Source organism: Penicillium robsamsonii, assembly GCF_028829455.1.
Source record: "Penicillium robsamsonii strain IBT 29466 chromosome Unknown utg000003l_segment0_segment0, whole genome shotgun sequence".
In the NCBI taxonomy this organism is placed as follows: Eukaryota; Fungi; Ascomycota; class Eurotiomycetes; order Eurotiales; family Aspergillaceae; genus Penicillium; species Penicillium robsamsonii.
In genome coordinates this window covers 4,519,089-4,534,999 of record NW_026643221.1, presented here as the reverse complement: position 1 = coordinate 4,534,999, position 15,911 = coordinate 4,519,089, and the positions used below count along the sequence as shown (strand labels likewise).

The window sequence follows — 15,911 nt, the reverse complement described above, 5'->3', positions numbered from 1 at the left end:
GCGCTGCGATTTACTGGCGTCTTGGCACCCGCAAGCGAACCAACGCTGACCATCTATACAGATTCTTTCTTGACATTCTTCATTCTCCATTTGAGACCCTTCTTTTTTCTTCTTCTTTTCTTTCTTGTTTATTGAAACACAAATACCCCTCTTGTTCTTTTTTTCTCTCTCTCTCCATTTCCGCCAAAATGGCCCCCATTCCAAGGGCCGATCTGGATGGGGACAATCCTTCTTCGGATATTGGTGGCAGCCAAGACTCCCCGCTGCGTCGTCAATTTTCTGAACCCTTCCGTCCCCAATCTACCTCCACTCAAATCTCTCAGTCACCGGAGCCCTTGCCTCGACGACTCAAGTGTGACTGGTGTGGGAAGCTTTTGATGCTCCAAAATAGCGCAGGCATCTCCGAAGAAGATGTTTTGAATGATCATATCAACGAAGCTCATCCGAAATCCATCAATTTTTCTGGGTATGATGGTGCCGAAGATGGCGGTGATGACACTTACGACGAGAATGGCGATCTCCAAGATGACGACGCCATTGAACAAGATGAACCCATAGCCCAAGCTGCCAATCTTGAAGATGTCGAAGAGATCGCAGTAGAATTGACGACTGAAGATACCCATGGCACCCAGCCAACTGCAATCCCAGTCAATGTCAGCTATGTGCCCGAAACAAAACGTGACCTTTTGGACTGGCTTTCCAACCCGCGTACTGGATATCCCGAGGAGTATCGCTTCCGCGACGCCCAGTGGCGACGACCAGATGTGAAAAAGCGCCTCGAACGCTTCTGGAAAGTCAATGATGCCAACAAATTCTCCCCCAACTACGACCAGGAAGCTATCAAGTGTGAATCTACTTGGGACAATGCTTTCCGTGACCCCTCTAAGACCAGGAAGCGTGACGCTCCTGAACTAGCTTCTAACCCTCTTCCATACAAGAAGGCCAAAGTCGACAAAGGTCAATTCCTCGAAGTACAGGCTCAAGAACTCGACGAACTTGTCAGCATGCTCCGCAGTCCTGAGAAATACACACCTGAAGAACTCTACGCACTCACACAGACTGCCGCTTTTGCTTTGAAAGCATTCCAAGATGAATATCTGGCCCTCGACGACCTTTACCTCAAGGTGCACCGACACAAGCGAGATGAACCCTCATACCAAACTAAGCGACATCAAATACAGGGTCACAAGAAAAAGGGTGGAGCCCCCCTGGCTCATGTGAATGAGGACAAACTTGACTTTGAGGAAAAGAAAGAGGCAATGCTTTATGGTTACAAACACAATTATTTCCCGGGCAACACACCACTTGTGCCTATCCGCACACAGCAGGATCCATTTGTGCAAGGAGGCTTTGTCCCAACTGCTGCACAAGCTAGAAAGATGATTGCCAAGGACAAGGAGAATGGTAATCTTAACCCTGATGGATGGGCAACCATGAAGAAACATGGTCTTGAATATCACGCTCAGATGTACGAACCTCGACGCGAGCCAGCTGTGCCAAAAGTCACTCGGAAACGCAAGGCCGCAGAGGTCGAAGCACCAATCAAGACGACCGATACAGAAGAAACTCAAAATGAGAGTGTGGATGGTGATGAAACCGATGAAGATAACCACCCCGCAAAGCGACGCACCCGAGGCCGCGGTGGCAAAACGGTCGTCGCCGAATCAACTCACTCCGACACTAACTCCCGCAAAGCCTCTGGCCGGGGCCGTGGCCGCGGACGTGGCCGTGGGCTTGGTCGCCTTGGTTCCTCTCGGGCTACCTTCGAAGTCACCCCTGCCCCAACTCAACCCTCATCACGGGGCAGGGGTCGACGTGGCGCTAGCAGCCTGGCCTCCTCATCCCTCCCTCCAGCAGAGACCTCCTTCCCGGCCGTCGAGCCGACGGCCACCCAAAGCCCCGTCGACTCCGCTCCGACGTCGGCCAAGAAGGAGGCTCTCTCTGCCGAGGCGATCGAGGAGGCCAGGCGCCAGAAGATCGCCAATTCGAAGAACCCTAAGAGAACCAAGGCGATGCTCGATCACTGGGACCGATTCAATCGAGAAGGACGGATCCGCAACCCAAAGCGATCCAAGGCCCAAATCGAACAGGACAGGACCGTCGACGGCCCCGCCGACGAGGTCCCCAAGCCCACTGGCCCTGGCCGCCGTAAGCGGTCGCCTTCGCTCGCACCGCTTGCCGGCAACCTCGCCCCCAAGGGGCCCACCGGCCTGCCTTCAATGGCAACCGTCCAGGCGCAGCAGCAGCAGCCCATGCCTCCCACCCTCCCCCCAATGGGGGTGGTGCCTCACTACGGCCCCGGCCCAGTGAACCCTTTCGCTGCTGCTGCTGCTGCTGCGCCTATGGCGCAACTGGGGCAACCAATGCCGCCCCAGTACGCCCCATTCCCGTACGTCCAGTACCACGGGATGGGCCCCCTTCCGGGTCATAACCCCGGGGGCCCACGCCATTGAGGGCAGGCCGCCTCGTCGAGGCAATCCTCGGTTCCCCCCTCTCTCACTTGAGCTATTATCTCACTTCATGTTCATTTCACTTTTTATTTACGAGTGAGAGAGAGGGGGGACTGGGGCTTGCCTCGACACCCAGGTCATTCGCTGTTTCCCGGCCCACCCCAGGGTTTGGAATGGGATCGCAGGGAATTACCTTCGCCCGGGTTTATCCTACTTGGTGCACGGCCCTCTTCGTGACTGGGCCGAGCCCGTGGCTGATGAACCGGGGTGGAGGTGTTCTTTGTGATCTCAGACACCCTCGGGTGTGGGCTGGGAACGCGATGATCAGATACATTATTATGAAGGTACTAGTGCCCTGGCAGTGTCTGGACACTGCCGGGGCACCGGTACATGTATTCTAAGGCTCAATCTCATGTTGTAAAAAAATTCTTTTTGTTCTATCTGTAATTCTTAGCTTGTACAATACTAGTTTCGAAGGTTGTGGATTGTATGTATGTGGATTGTACTTTGCATTTTAGACTCGATATTTCGTTCAACATAGGTAGATGCAATATAAATCAACATACAACCACACTGAATGTGTAGTATAGCAGATCACAGCCTCAGTTTTATGGTTTGGAAGTAGTAAAATGGGCATTCTACTCAATATAGAATGTTCTCTCACAAAAGGTAGCCAGGGCAACAGGATAGGAAAGAAAGGTGTCAAAATTCTTTACTGAAGACGTAGCAAATCACATTGTTTCTTAAGTGCAAGAAGAGACAGCAAAAAGAAACATGATCCACTTCAAAGTGCTCCAAAGTGCATTCACACAGCTTTATACTCCATCTGAATTCAGTCACGTGACTGTCACGTGATTCAGGCTTGGCCTCATCCATCATGGCGAGCTCCCGGATCTGCTACACAATCCTAAGCAAACCTCCCCTCCTTTGCAACCCCACACACCTTTACGTGTTTCGAATTGCCTTTTATATCTACCGACGCCACAATGGGCAAAAAAAGACGTGGTCCCTCCCTCGAGGAGCTCCTTGATCGCCCATGGTGCTACTACTGCGAACGTGACTTCGACGACCTGAAGATCCTCATCTCTCATCAGAAAGCAAAGCATTTCAAGTGCGACAACTGCAATCGCAGGCTGAATACTGCCGGAGGTAAGTCCTATTTTATCTAGATAATGTGAGTGTAGAAACTGACGGCTTGTCCCACTAGGTCTCTCCGTACACCTGAGCCAGGTCCATAAAGAGCAATTGACTCAGGTCCAAAATGCGCTGCCGAACCGCATGGGTGTCGATGTTGAAATATTTGGCATGGAGGGTATCCCCGCAGAAGTCCTCAAGGCCCACCAGCAGCGTGTCGCTTCACAATTTCAGCAGGCCGAGCTGGATCGCCAGCATGCGACAGGCAACCCTCCTACTGGCGCCTCTTCTGGCGGCCAACCAGCGAAAAAGCCTAAGCTTGAACCTGTCTCAGATATCAAGAAGCGACTGGCTGAACACAAGGCCAGGCGTGCGGAGGCGCTTGCCGGAGGTAGCAGTGGCGATGTGACACCCTCTAGTGCTCTTCAGTCTACGCCAACATCCGGTGTATACGTGAGTCTTATCCTGCTATTCAATGTGAAATGATTCACGAGCTAACAATTCTTACCAGACACAATCGCCTCAGATCGCAGCCGCTCAGCAATACTCCTATCCTCAGCCCTATGGTGGCCCCCCCGCCGCTGTGACACCTCATTTTTCGCAGACTGGCAGTCCTGTCTATTCAAGCTACTCCCCGGTTGGTGGACAACAACTCCCTGGTGCCTCGCCCTACACTCCATCCGGATACCCCTCGCCATTCCCCGCCGGACTTCCTGCGCAGCAACCAGTCTCCTATGGGGCTCCTCCTTACACCCAGCAACAACCTCCACCATCCGATAACAGATTTATGGGCCTACCGACGGCCTCGAACCTTCCCCAGCGTCCTGCTTTTGGTGTACCTTCAGTCAACGCGCACGAAATGCAAAAGATGCACATGGGACACGTGCCCCCCACCCCCGCAGCTTCGGGTCACTCTAATGGAGACAGCGCCCAACCAACCGAGCATGTCTCCACCCCTGTTGACAATCAGATTTCAGGCGCAGCCAATGACGTCGCCCCCCAGGCAGAGGGTAGCAGCAAGCCCAAAAAAGAAAAGACCAAGCCCGCGATCCGAATGATTTACAATGACGATACGTTCAGTCCCGAGGAGAAGAAGGCGCAGCTACCTCGATATGCATACGTCCCAGATCAAAGCACGCAAACCGCCCTCGGCGAGCTCCCCGGCAACGCAGTCGTGGGCGCCATTCAAGAGTCCGACACGGTGATCGATCCGGCACATTAAGTTCTGCTTTGTTTATTTCCTGCTGCATTTGCAAGTGATGGAGTTACGGAATCCAGCTAAGTCGACACATCAAAACTTCTAGTTACATATGAGCATTCTCCTGGCTGGATCTTTGGTTGTCATCAGTGGCCCTGATTCCAAATCCTAGTCTGGCGAGTCCTCCCCCGTCCCACCATCATTCTTCTCCCGACAACCCCAGGAAACATCGATGCTGTTTAAGTTCGATGCTGCGAGATAAAAAGATATTTTGAAAGACCTTGAGGGAGAAAATCGAAAACTCCAAAAAAAACCATCAAAAACTCAAAAAGAAAGAAAGAATTGAGAGGCTCCCTTGAGTCGCTCGTGCAGGATGGGAGGCTTAGGTCTGAGTTATTGGTTCGCGAAAGTCACATCGAGCCTACGTACAGTACGTGCCTTGCCCTTTGATCCTATCTCCTGACTCCCCACTGGAGGTTTAACCCTGGAGGAATCTGTTTGATGTGAATGCCTAGACGGCAAAAATGATGCCATCTACGGTCGATGTAAGTTTTTAGCGTTTCTCTGGAGGTAGGAAATCCATATTGGGCGTTTTGACCTGGAATCTCATGGGTATTTCGTTATCTACCAATGTATGTTTGATTTTAGGTGATTCTGTCTGTACCTCGTATCCGTACAGTAGCCACCAATATATGCAACATCTAACTAAACCAATTCAACCGTAAATGACCTACTAATACTCAATTGAGGTATGAATATCACTAAAAACGAACGGTTCAGCTCCATTCATTATTTCCCCCAGAACTTCATTCCCATTCACTACTCATGCCTTCTTCTCCTTAAGCGCAAATCCAAAAACATAAAGTCCATATGTAGCCAGGATTGACAAAACTACCGGAACAGGCTTTCCACCCGTCTTGATCACGCGCGGCACGGAGCTTCCACCCAGCACGGCCGAGGCGAGGAGACCCAATTCCTCGCCGTAGGATTGGCTGGCGCGTAGGCGCAGGAATGCGAGGAGGTAGATGAGGCCGACGGAGACGCCCGCGGCGATTGAGGGGATTGATCCGGTACGTGTGTAGCCGATTATGCCGCCCAGACTTGTTAGGAGGGAGAGGACTAGGGCGGATGTTGTTGGTGGGGACTGGGGTGGTTAGTTTTGGGTTTTCTGCGGAGGGAGATTAAGAGGGGTGTTGGTGGAACGTTGGTGGTGTCGGGGCTTGCGGATTGATTGTGGTGGGTGGATTAGATTGGGATCGGGGATGTAGATCTGTAGACATACCATATTGTAGGTTTAAGACGGGTTGTCTCTTCTTTTCTGGAGGGTATAGGTCGAGAGTCAGAGGGTGAGATTATGAGAGATGTAAGTAACGTAAGTTACGCAGATGAAGCTCGGTCATGCAATTGATTAGTCAGATGACGAAGTCTGGGGTAAATGTGCACGCATAACTTCATAATTTAACGCTGGGAACTATATAATTCTAAGGTGATGTGGCGGGAACTGGTTATATGAACCCAATTGCAACTCGTACCCATGAATTTTGTTCATATTGATGTATCTATTTATCTCTAAGGACAACTGTGCTGTATGTCCAACACTTCGAGGTAAGATAGTCAGTCTACTTACCAGCCATTTACCGCAGCAACTTGGTTGCAGCACCAATGCGTTCCTGGATGATGGAGCTCCATTTCTGGAAACACATAAGTTAGCAATTGTACCTAAAGCAAAAGGGGTTCGTAAATAAACACATACCTCGGCATTATCCACGTCTCCAGCCTCAAGACTCTCCACTAGCCCAGGGTAGGTGGCTCCCGAGTAACCAGTCCAAATGCCAGGGGCAAAAACGACATGCTTGAACCATTCACGGCCATCGAGACCGGGCTGGTGCAAGAAAGCTCGTTCAATGCCCTTGTACTTCTCATTGGTAACACGAATGAGGAACCAAAGTCTCACCTTCTTCCACCAATGGTACCAAGGCACATCATCACCAAGCTGAGACTTCAGGTCAGCAGCACGGGCATCGAAAGCCTTGGCGGACTCCTGGAACTCAAGAATGGCCCTATCCAGAGGTGCGAAGTCAAAGTGGGCCTTCTCAGGAAGATTGTCCGCCGCAGGCTTGATGTGGTCCAGGTAGAATCCAAGGCCAACAGAATAGTCGGTGGCGTTAAGCGCAAGAAGGGGAGACTCCACCAATTGTGCTGCTGCCAGAGCCCAGAGTTTTGTGCAAGCTTGGTGGTAGAGGAAGTCCTTGTCACCGTACTTCTCCATCCATGCAAAACTGTCGTAGTTTGAGTGGTAGTGGTAGACTGGGTCATTCTTACCACGACCAAAGCCAAAGTCGAGACTGGCGACACCGGCGAAATCTTGGAAGGCAGTGAAGTCACTGCCACTGCCCATCGTTGCGATCTTGCCATTCCAGACATCGCGGACTGTCTGGCCTCGCACGGTCTGGTTGGGAGACTGCACTAGAGCGGTGACATCGTTGATGACCTTGTTCAGCAAGGGACTGGCTCGAGGTTCGAAGTTGGTGCCCGCAGCAGCCCCATCGACATTTAGATAGGCGATGTTAGCCTTGGAGAGCCATGGGAGGTATTCTTCCACCCACTCGGTCGAGCCGAGAAGACCGTACTCTTCACCATCCCAGCTAGCAAAGACAACAGTGCGCAATGGCTTCCATCCTGCCTTGAGGGCCTCGCCGAAGCTGCGGACGACTTCGTTCAAGGCAGCGGATCCACTGTTAGGATCTCCCGCACCACCGGCAATCCATGCGTCACGGTGGTTACCGAGGATAACGACCTCATCGGGGATGTGGCCCTTGATGGTACCGATGACGTTCCACAGTGGGGTTGTCACATACTCCTGGAGGTTGTGGAGGTTGATCACCACATCCTCGGGAGACGGTCCGATATTGTACTCCACACCCTTGTAGCCGAGGCCGCCTCCCTGCCAAAACTCGTTGAACTCTGACGCTTTGGGGCCGTGGCCGTTGAGCGCCTTCAAGAATGGGAGAGCCTCCTTGTATGAGACAGGCAGAGATGGGATTGAAGGGATGGAGTTATGCGGATCTTGTCGCTCGCATCCAGGCTTAGATGCGTATCCCGGGGTAGTGGGGTCACCAGGGAGGATACCTTGTTCAAGTTAGCTTTGCAGTGCCATTACTTTGGAAGAAAGTCCTTACTGAGGAATTGAGTGCTACCTCTCTGGATGGCGCTGGGATTCCGTGCCGGACCATTGGGATAGGCATCATAGCCATTTTCCTCGGTGATTTCACCATCTTCCTGGGGATCACTGTAGATAACTACGCCGATCATTCCAAGCTCCTGTGCACGCTTCACCTTCAAACCACGGAAGTTCCTACCGTACTTGGCGATGGCAATATTACCCTCCAAGGTGACGTTGGCATTGACAAGGTCCTCAAAGTCCCTGTACGTGCCAAAGTTGACATACACATACTGTGCGGTCACGTTGCCGCTAGCAGAATAACCATGGAACACTGGGACACGGTCTGGCAGGCCAGAAGTAGGATCCTCTTCGAGAATATCCTCCTCCAGTGTAGCTTCAAAAGTCACTTCGGACTTGTTACCGGATGTCTTCAAGAGGGCCAGGCGGTGATCGAGCGGGTAGTTGATGTAAATATCATACGCCGCGAGTCCGGTATCCTCCACGCCAAATTCCTTCCACTTTTCCATAGTCCAGAGCGCCTGAGATAGGTTCTTTCCTCCCAAGTGAGGTCCTGCTGTATAGTATTTGCTCCACTCCCGGGCCTTTTCTGCGGAAGGCACATTTAGGAGGATCTGCTGGAGTTGGTCGTAAGGCAGACCGTAGCTCTCCGGCCATGCATCGTGGGGGATTGGATGGGCCCCAGGGAGATAGGACCAAATGGAGCCATGCTCTCGAGGCAAAATGGCGGTGGGAATGAGGAATAGAATGGTCGCCACAGAAAGTAGGGCTGCTAGGGAGATAGTACACGCTCGACGAACAGCATGGTGCGGATATCTATGCCGCGGAGGAGCGACATCGACCACAAGAAGAGGTGTAGTCTCTGAATACCGCATGTCTTTCTCCCTCATCTTGTGTGTGAGTGAAGACAGAACTAAAGTGGAAAGCTTCTCCGCATTATATCATCGACCGAGCGGATCACCTTATCGGCTGACAAAGCTACCCCTCACGGACCAGCCCGTCATCATATTGCCTTTTTAGGAAAATGTCGATTATCTATGCGACTTAGTGTTTTCACCAATGATATGTAATGATTAGGCCTTCAATTGAGAATGGATATAAGGGGCATTCCAGTAAATGTAAGACAAAACATGAGTGGTATCATAATAGCTATTTATATACAATCGCTCAAGATGAGAAAACTGCATGACCCTTGAAACGGGGAGCAAAAAGCGATAAAACACATGTCACAGTCAGGAAACAAGATAAAAGAACATAGCGTCCATGGTATAAAGTGAAACGGATTAAACGCCTAATCATTCTTCGACGTCATCCTGTACCGGGACAACATTGAGGTCTGGATTGACTCTGTTACCAATCTCCATACTCTCCCTCATAATCCGACGGGCATCTTCGTCGTTGACTTTCATGTCATCCTTGACCATGAGGACAGCCAGCTCAGGCACAAGAACAGATTGTGTGTAGCCAGCCACGCCTGCCGTCTTGATGAGTTCATCTGTTGTCGCCAAACGACGTACAACCACAGAAAAGCGACGAATGATTGTTTCTAGTCTAGAATGAGCACAGATGTTAGTATCATCAAACTAAGCAAGGGGTATGTACTACATACATCCTGGTTGCACCCATGGTACCATAATAACCACATGTCATCGTCTCAAGCCTCTCGGCATCACCCGCTCTCACACGGAAGTTTCTCGCTTTCCCTGGTGCGAAAGAGGTAGAGGTACTAAATATGTTTCGGTAATAAGAGGAAGCGCCAGGGACAAGTAGTTTTTCAAGTTCGGGGAAATAGCTCTGAACACGCTCTTCAAACCCATTCCAGTCAATTTTAGGGTACCCTCGCTCACGCCACGAGTCCATCGCACTGCGGAGTTTGTGTGATTCACAGAAAATCATCTGCTCGCGAATACGTTGCTTCGGTTGTGCTTTGAACAGTTCTAGCGAAGCCCAGTCTACTTCCTTGTGGCACATCGGGCAGACGGGTGGTGATGGTTGGCGCTTCTCTTTCGGTGCGAGTTCATCGGTCTGCGACGTTTGCATTTGCTCGCAAGTAGAAGAAGAGGGGGACGAGAGAGGCGAATCATCGTCAAGCAACATTGCTTCGTATTCTTCGATTGTGTATGGGCCGTGCGAGAAACTGGAGTTCGAGTCTTCACCGCGACGAGTTTCTCTGAAACTCGAATTTTCGATGTCCTTCGGCATTATAAAGGTCTCCTCAGGCTCTTCAGACTCTTTGGGGGCTTCTTCGACTGGAAATGGCTCTTTCTCTTTCTCGGTCGATCGTGGGGCAAAAGGTGGCCGGTTGAAATATTTGGCCTTGGACACATATTGCGTTGCCTTTCGCCGCTTGTTCTGCGTGGAACCAGAGGAGAACAATGGGCCATCTTCATCGGAGTCTGTCATAGCGCTGAGGGTTCGGGCAAGACCACCTTTGCGAGAGTATGCATTATGACTTTGTGGACTGCTGTATGCCCTATTGTTTTCTTCCGCAAGCTTCATCTCCAAAGTCTTAGTTGCATAGTTCACCTCTTTACGAGGCAGAGAAGTATCACTATCGCTAGCTTGTTCTTCATCAGAGCTTAGAGGATCGGCATCGGTGTCGATATCTGGCAATTCCTTGATGCTAGGCTGAGCGGCGCTTAATTTAGGGTCTTCCACTTCCTCTTCAGTAGAGCTGAGAGGTGCGGAGCTGAGAGATTCGGTGTCTGAATCAATCTCTAGCTTGTTCTCGATGCTAGGTTGAGCGATGTCTGGCATGGTCTCTTCGACTTCCTCTTCGTCGAAGCTCAAAGGTTCGGCGTCTGTATCAATCACCGGTATTTTACTAATGCTATGCTGAGCATCGTCTGGTTTGGAGCCTTTTGCATCCTCCTCATCGGAGCTTAAAGGCTCGGCGTCTGTATCAATCTCCGGCTTTGTCTCGACACCATTTTGAACAGCCTCCTTTTGTATTGTCGCGACGTCAATTTTGGCCTCTTCAGGCTCAGGTTTATTGAAATTAGACAAAAGATGCTTGCGGGGAGCATTCCTCCTCGTCATGCGATTGGACGCATAACTGGAATCGGGTTTGGCCTGAGCCGCCATAGTGGACGGTGGCGGGGGATTTCAATTGTCAATTGCCAATTTTCGGCAACAATCGAGGGTCTGCAAGCTTGGAGCCAAAGATAACTAGTCCGTGTTCATGTGAAGCGCGTTGCTTAGACCGGGGAGGAATTCGTGCCCGGGATGGGGTGACGCGTTGTTCCGCGATTTCAACTATCCGCGCACGAGATTGTCTTCGGTCCAGTTCGAGGTGAAATGTTGAGTCGGTGTCGGTTGGGTTTTTTGGTATTCGAAACAAAGAACGTGGTTTCGAGAAGCTGAGACAATGCGGACACCTGGCTACGGCGGGAGATAGCGGCATATCGGACAAGGGACATTTAATTGGTTGAACTATCTTGTGGGGTTCTCACCCGGCAGAAAATCATTGAGTACAACAACATCTATAGATATTGTAGATCTATCCATCCATCGTGTAATACTCCAAATATTGCATGTTATATTTTGAAAAATAGCTTTGTAGGAACTGTAATTTTTGCAATTATTCTACGGTTATCCATTTCCAACCAGCCTGCTGGTTACAACACTAAGGGGAAACAGACTCCTAATGAAAATATCTTAAAAATATATCCAAGACACATAGAAGGGCCCTAGAAAAGATATAGAAAATACAAGAAAGGTTCCCTCCCCAATGGTATCAGATGGAGAGGAGGAAAGGCGGTGAATTAGTCACTACAATGAACCAATCAAATTCTCGTTCTCAGGTTGTCCAATGTGCCGCTATCTTCCACCGTACACGTTGAGGGGAAACGCGTGCGCGATTACTACACCCGGCGGTTTTCTATGTCTCGGGAATACCCGTATATGTAGACAATTAATTAGACTACTTCATCTCTTTTACTCGTTGCTGTATATCTTTAAATACCGTTGTGTCTTTGTTGGATCTGTTTAAGATATCACTGAGAGCACTACGAGAAAACAGACAGGAAGCCGGTTGTGCCAATCCACTTGTGTAACTTAGGATAGTATGGTGATAATTGTAAAAGCTAGGGCTGCCTCTATACATAGATGGATGGGCATATAAACATCAGATCATAGGCAAGCCAAACACGCCTGTGCAAGACATGCGCCTCATTAAGTCTCAGAAATCGAATCAATGGAGGAAAAGTATAAAGAAAGAGAAGAAAAGCAAGATGAGAAGAACTCCAGAGCTGACACTACTCGAATGTCATTGAGATATTGCCATCCCGATGTCCCTGATCATGGTCCGCCCAGGCATTCGGCTCCATGGCCATGGCTCCGAGGGCGCTGGTACCAATCATTGGCATTGTAGAGGCAGTTCTCAACTCTGGACGAGAGTGAAGTCCGTCGTTTTTGGATCGTGGGGATTCATGGAAGGATGTGTCAAAGGTCATTTCTATGTCTTCATGCCTCGGTGCGGGAGAGAATTCATTGTGTCCATGAGGAGAATACTGGCTCGATGCTTGCGGAGGTAGTGAAGAAGTTCGAGAAACAGCTGGAGGCTCGGGTGTCTTGGGCCTTTTGGAGATAGGGGGAGAGGGCTGGGTGGGTGGTGGTTCTGACGGAGCGTTCAGGTCTAGCTTCATCAGAGGCATAGTCGACTCCAATTCTTTGACTTCAATCGCCTCGGAGTGCAACTCGGCTCGAATGGCCTCGATGTCGAAGAGGACAGTGCCAGGGCTGCTTTCGGTCGCATCCTTTGAATCGCGAGAGACGGCGTTTTTGTCGACATCATATGTTTCCCATTTCTTCTTTTCGGCCATTTTGCCTCGCTTGAACAGGCCGAACCGCTTCTTCTCTGGCTTCGCCTCTGCTTCTCGGCGAGCTTCATCAATCTCGCGAATCAACTCGCGCTGTCGTTCAGCGTGGTTATCTGGGTCTGGATCTTCGATTTCTGCAAACTCATCCTCAAGAACCTCCCAGCCAACTTCCCTCAGAATTCGAGGCATAGCCGTACGGTAATCCATATGACCATTCACAAGCGAGGTAATATCGAAGTTCTCAATGCCTGGTATACCCTCAACAGCTGCGAGGCCGGCCACTTTCATGATGCCACCACTTGTTGCCCGGAAGAGATAGCCTAGAATCCAATCATTCGTGGCATAACCATTCACAAATCGCCCAGATACCACACTCCGAGCCTTGAGGTATTCATCTTTGTTCGCCACAATGGGTGAGCCAAATAGGTATACGTTCTGGATTAGTCCGTGGGCGCCCTTTTCGGCTAGCTCTTTCAAACAAGAAAAGATGACACGCGCGCCTAGGGAGAAACCAAGCAATGTAATAGGCCGGTTGCCAAGGTTTCGTTCTCGCAAGGAATCGGCCATAACGAGGCCGGCTGAGTTGGCGCGTGCCAACGAAACGATCCAGGGGTTGTCAATCAAGTATGCGAGTTTAGTGAGGACAAGTGGTAGTTGCAAGGATGCCATCAGTGCCATCAGCACGGTGCTACCTAGTACTTGTTGCAGACCTTGTGTTAATGCCTAAATAACCAGTTAGTTTATTAACAATTACCACACAGCTTAAAAAGCTTACCTCTGTTGCTAGAATATTGATAGTGTCACCCATGCTTCGCAGCATCTCAGGCTCCCAGAGCACGGAATAGATATCGCCCATAATCGGATCGATAGTACTGAAAGGTAGACGGACATCATCAACCTTGCCGGTCATCCAGCCAGAGACTGTCACAATCAGGTTGACCTTCTTGTTATTATGAAGAGGTCGATATTCGAACGTTTGAACTGCACCCATACGTCGCTGCGAAGCTCTCATTCCAATGGTGCTTCCACCTAGAGTAGCACTAGAAGCGATCAAAGCTGTGCCGCCTGCTCCTCCCAGGAATGCACTTGTCCCAGAGATACCCACTGTAGTAAACCCGGCCGCAAGACCAGCTCCGATGACGGGTGCCAACAGTCCAGCAGAAAGGCCGATGACCAGTCCGCCGCCGACCGTCGCTAAACCCATAATCATATATTTCCGCTTCAAGGCCATCTTGCGGCGCTTTTCCATGTGGTCTGACTCGTCCCAAGTCTCTTTCTCTGCTTGTTCTTGCATTTCGAGGGAGTCTGTGACACGCTTTTCGAAGCGTGAGATCTGTAACCATGTTACATCCAAAGCTGCGCCGACCCTTTCCAAAAGAGTTCGCGACCGAGCGTCGTAGGCCGAATTTGCGATGAGCACAAGGAACAGGTCACAGAGGACAGTCCAGCGGAGATCGATATCTATGCGATCAGAGGTTGGCATCTCAGAAGGCATCTTGACCTCTGGAGGCTCCTCGGTCTCGTGGGCCTCGTATGGTGGAGGGGGATCTAGTTCGGATGAATCCGTCTCTGTGGATATCCTAGATGGAGAGTCCAATTTCCGACTGGATGTAGAGGTTTTCGATTCACTCTCTGCCATGGGATTTTTGACTCGCGCATTCTGCATGAGGGGTCGCACCAGGTCTTCAGGCTGTACCCCATGCTCCGCGAGCTGCTCAATCATAATCTGCTCAGCAGAATTTATATCCATATGGGCATAGATTCGCCCCATAATCGCCTGGCCCCATTTTCGCATGGCATCCGAGGCTTTCTGCATGGTTTTGCGCGTGGATTTGGTTGTGGCAATCGATGCTAGATCATGATTCATATTATGGATCGCCAACCTGACAACCCCCACATACGCAATCTTTTGAGTTTCGTTGAGAAGGTCTTTGGTGGCCTGGAGTTGGCTGATGGTATCTCGTAGTTCCTCGCCAACTAGACCGGCAGAGTTGTCGCCTGCCTCTCGAAACAGGTAGCTTGTGTCATCGTCTAGACTTGTGGCAGACTGGGCATCATCGTCGAGCTGCACGCGAGTATAACCCCTCCCTGCTCCTCCCAATCCTTGGTATACAGCTTCGTCACCTTCTTCTTTGGCGCCGCGAGCGATAAGTCTCCCACAGTCATCATAGTAGTCGAATTCTCCAAGTGCGGGCATCGATTTCCATTCATCGGGCTCTTCCTCTGACTCTTCACTCTCGGGGTGATGTGCGTCAGGTTGGGCGATGTGCTGGTGCGACCATTCCGACACCTGGGCGGGTCTTTGCTTCGAAGTTGAGGTCCGAGGTTGAGTAAGAGCATCAGAGGCCGCTGAATACTCCGGGGGGGCAGGAGAAGTGTCCTGGGCCTCTCCGCCCTTGCTTCGCTCTTCCGTATTATTCGGATTGGCTGGCTGAGGAACCCCGGATTCCAGCTTGTCCTGTGACGATTCTGGCTCCTTCGCTTTTTTCACAGCATCACTATAGCCCGTCGAGCTCACAGCCACATTCTGGATGTCTTGGCCGGCATTCTCTCCTTCGGGAGACTCGCTAGGTGTGGGGTTGGGTCGGCATGGTCGAATAGGAAGGCCAAAATCATCTACTTCATCTGATGCGGGGGGAACTTGTGTGGCAGACCCTGCGGCAGGTTCGGGTGCTACTGGTTGGTGCGCTGGGCCCTTTGTCTCTTTGTCATTCTGATTTGTGGGGGAATCGCTCTTTGTCGATTGGGGTAGCTGGGACGAATGGAGGGCGTTCGGTGGGGAGGATATAGGAGAATTGGAGGTGTCTACGGTGACACCCGAGGCTGCGGTCATGGTTTCATGGACTGGAGGCTCCTGGCGGCCCCAAGGTGTATCGGATCCCAGTCCCTTGCGTCCTCACGTTCCTTCGCGATAGCTTCGGGAGCTCACCCATTCGGCCTCACAATTGTTGCGCTGAGCTTCTGAGCTCTTATCTGGGTGTATCTGCCTCACGAGTTCCCACGTCCGATGGTAGGCCACTAGATGGTCATCGGACAGGGTTGGGCAATCTCCACAGATGACGGTGTGCCACGCGGCGAAAAAGGAGGGGCGGACAATGCGGGTTCAATTAGCCAGCAAGCCACAAAAG

General features: G+C 51.0%; 6 protein-coding genes across 6 annotated transcripts; 2 read left to right on the top strand and 4 right to left on the bottom strand.

Moving 5' to 3' along the window:
• Positions 1-188: 188 nt before the first annotated feature.
• On the top strand, positions 189-2,453 carry N7447_006454 (uncharacterized protein; the record flags this gene model as incomplete). Its single annotated transcript, XM_057230716.1, has 1 exon — positions 189-2,453. One exon carries the CDS (start codon positions 189-191, stop codon positions 2,451-2,453), a length of 2,265 nt encoding a protein of 754 aa, XP_057085806.1.
• Positions 2,454-3,436: 983 nt separating this feature from the next.
• Positions 3,437-4,806, top strand: N7447_006453 (putative C2H2 finger domain protein; the record flags this gene model as incomplete). Its single annotated transcript, XM_057230715.1, has 3 exons — positions 3,437-3,599; positions 3,658-4,037; positions 4,096-4,806. The coding sequence occupies 3 exons, from the start codon at positions 3,437-3,439 to the stop codon at positions 4,804-4,806; spliced, it is 1,254 nt and encodes a 417-aa protein (XP_057085805.1).
• Positions 4,807-5,605: 799 nt separating this feature from the next.
• On the bottom strand, positions 5,606-6,067 carry N7447_006452 (TMEM14 family protein; the record flags this gene model as incomplete). Its single annotated transcript, XM_057230714.1, has 2 exons — positions 5,606-5,926; positions 6,065-6,067. The coding sequence occupies 2 exons, from the start codon at positions 6,065-6,067 to the stop codon at positions 5,606-5,608; spliced, it is 324 nt and encodes a 107-aa protein (XP_057085804.1).
• Positions 6,068-6,416: 349 nt separating this feature from the next.
• Positions 6,417-8,853, bottom strand: N7447_006451 (M28 family metallopeptidase; the record flags this gene model as incomplete). Its single annotated transcript, XM_057230713.1, has 3 exons — positions 6,417-6,473; positions 6,536-7,911; positions 7,962-8,853. 3 exons carry the CDS (start codon positions 8,851-8,853, stop codon positions 6,417-6,419), a joined length of 2,325 nt encoding a protein of 774 aa, XP_057085803.1.
• Positions 8,854-9,258: 405 nt separating this feature from the next.
• On the bottom strand, positions 9,259-11,047 carry N7447_006450 (RTC4 family protein; the record flags this gene model as incomplete). The annotated part of the gene is made up of 2 exons (XM_057230712.1): positions 9,259-9,514; positions 9,573-11,047. The coding sequence occupies 2 exons, from the start codon at positions 11,045-11,047 to the stop codon at positions 9,259-9,261; spliced, it is 1,731 nt and encodes a 576-aa protein (XP_057085802.1).
• A 1,172-nt stretch (positions 11,048-12,219) lies between these two features.
• N7447_006449 (TMCO4 family protein) lies at positions 12,220-15,616 on the bottom strand (the record flags this gene model as incomplete). The annotated part of the gene is made up of 2 exons (XM_057230711.1): positions 12,220-13,506; positions 13,559-15,616. 2 exons carry the CDS (start codon positions 15,614-15,616, stop codon positions 12,220-12,222), a joined length of 3,345 nt encoding a protein of 1,114 aa, XP_057085801.1.
• Positions 15,617-15,911: the final 295 nt, after the last annotated feature.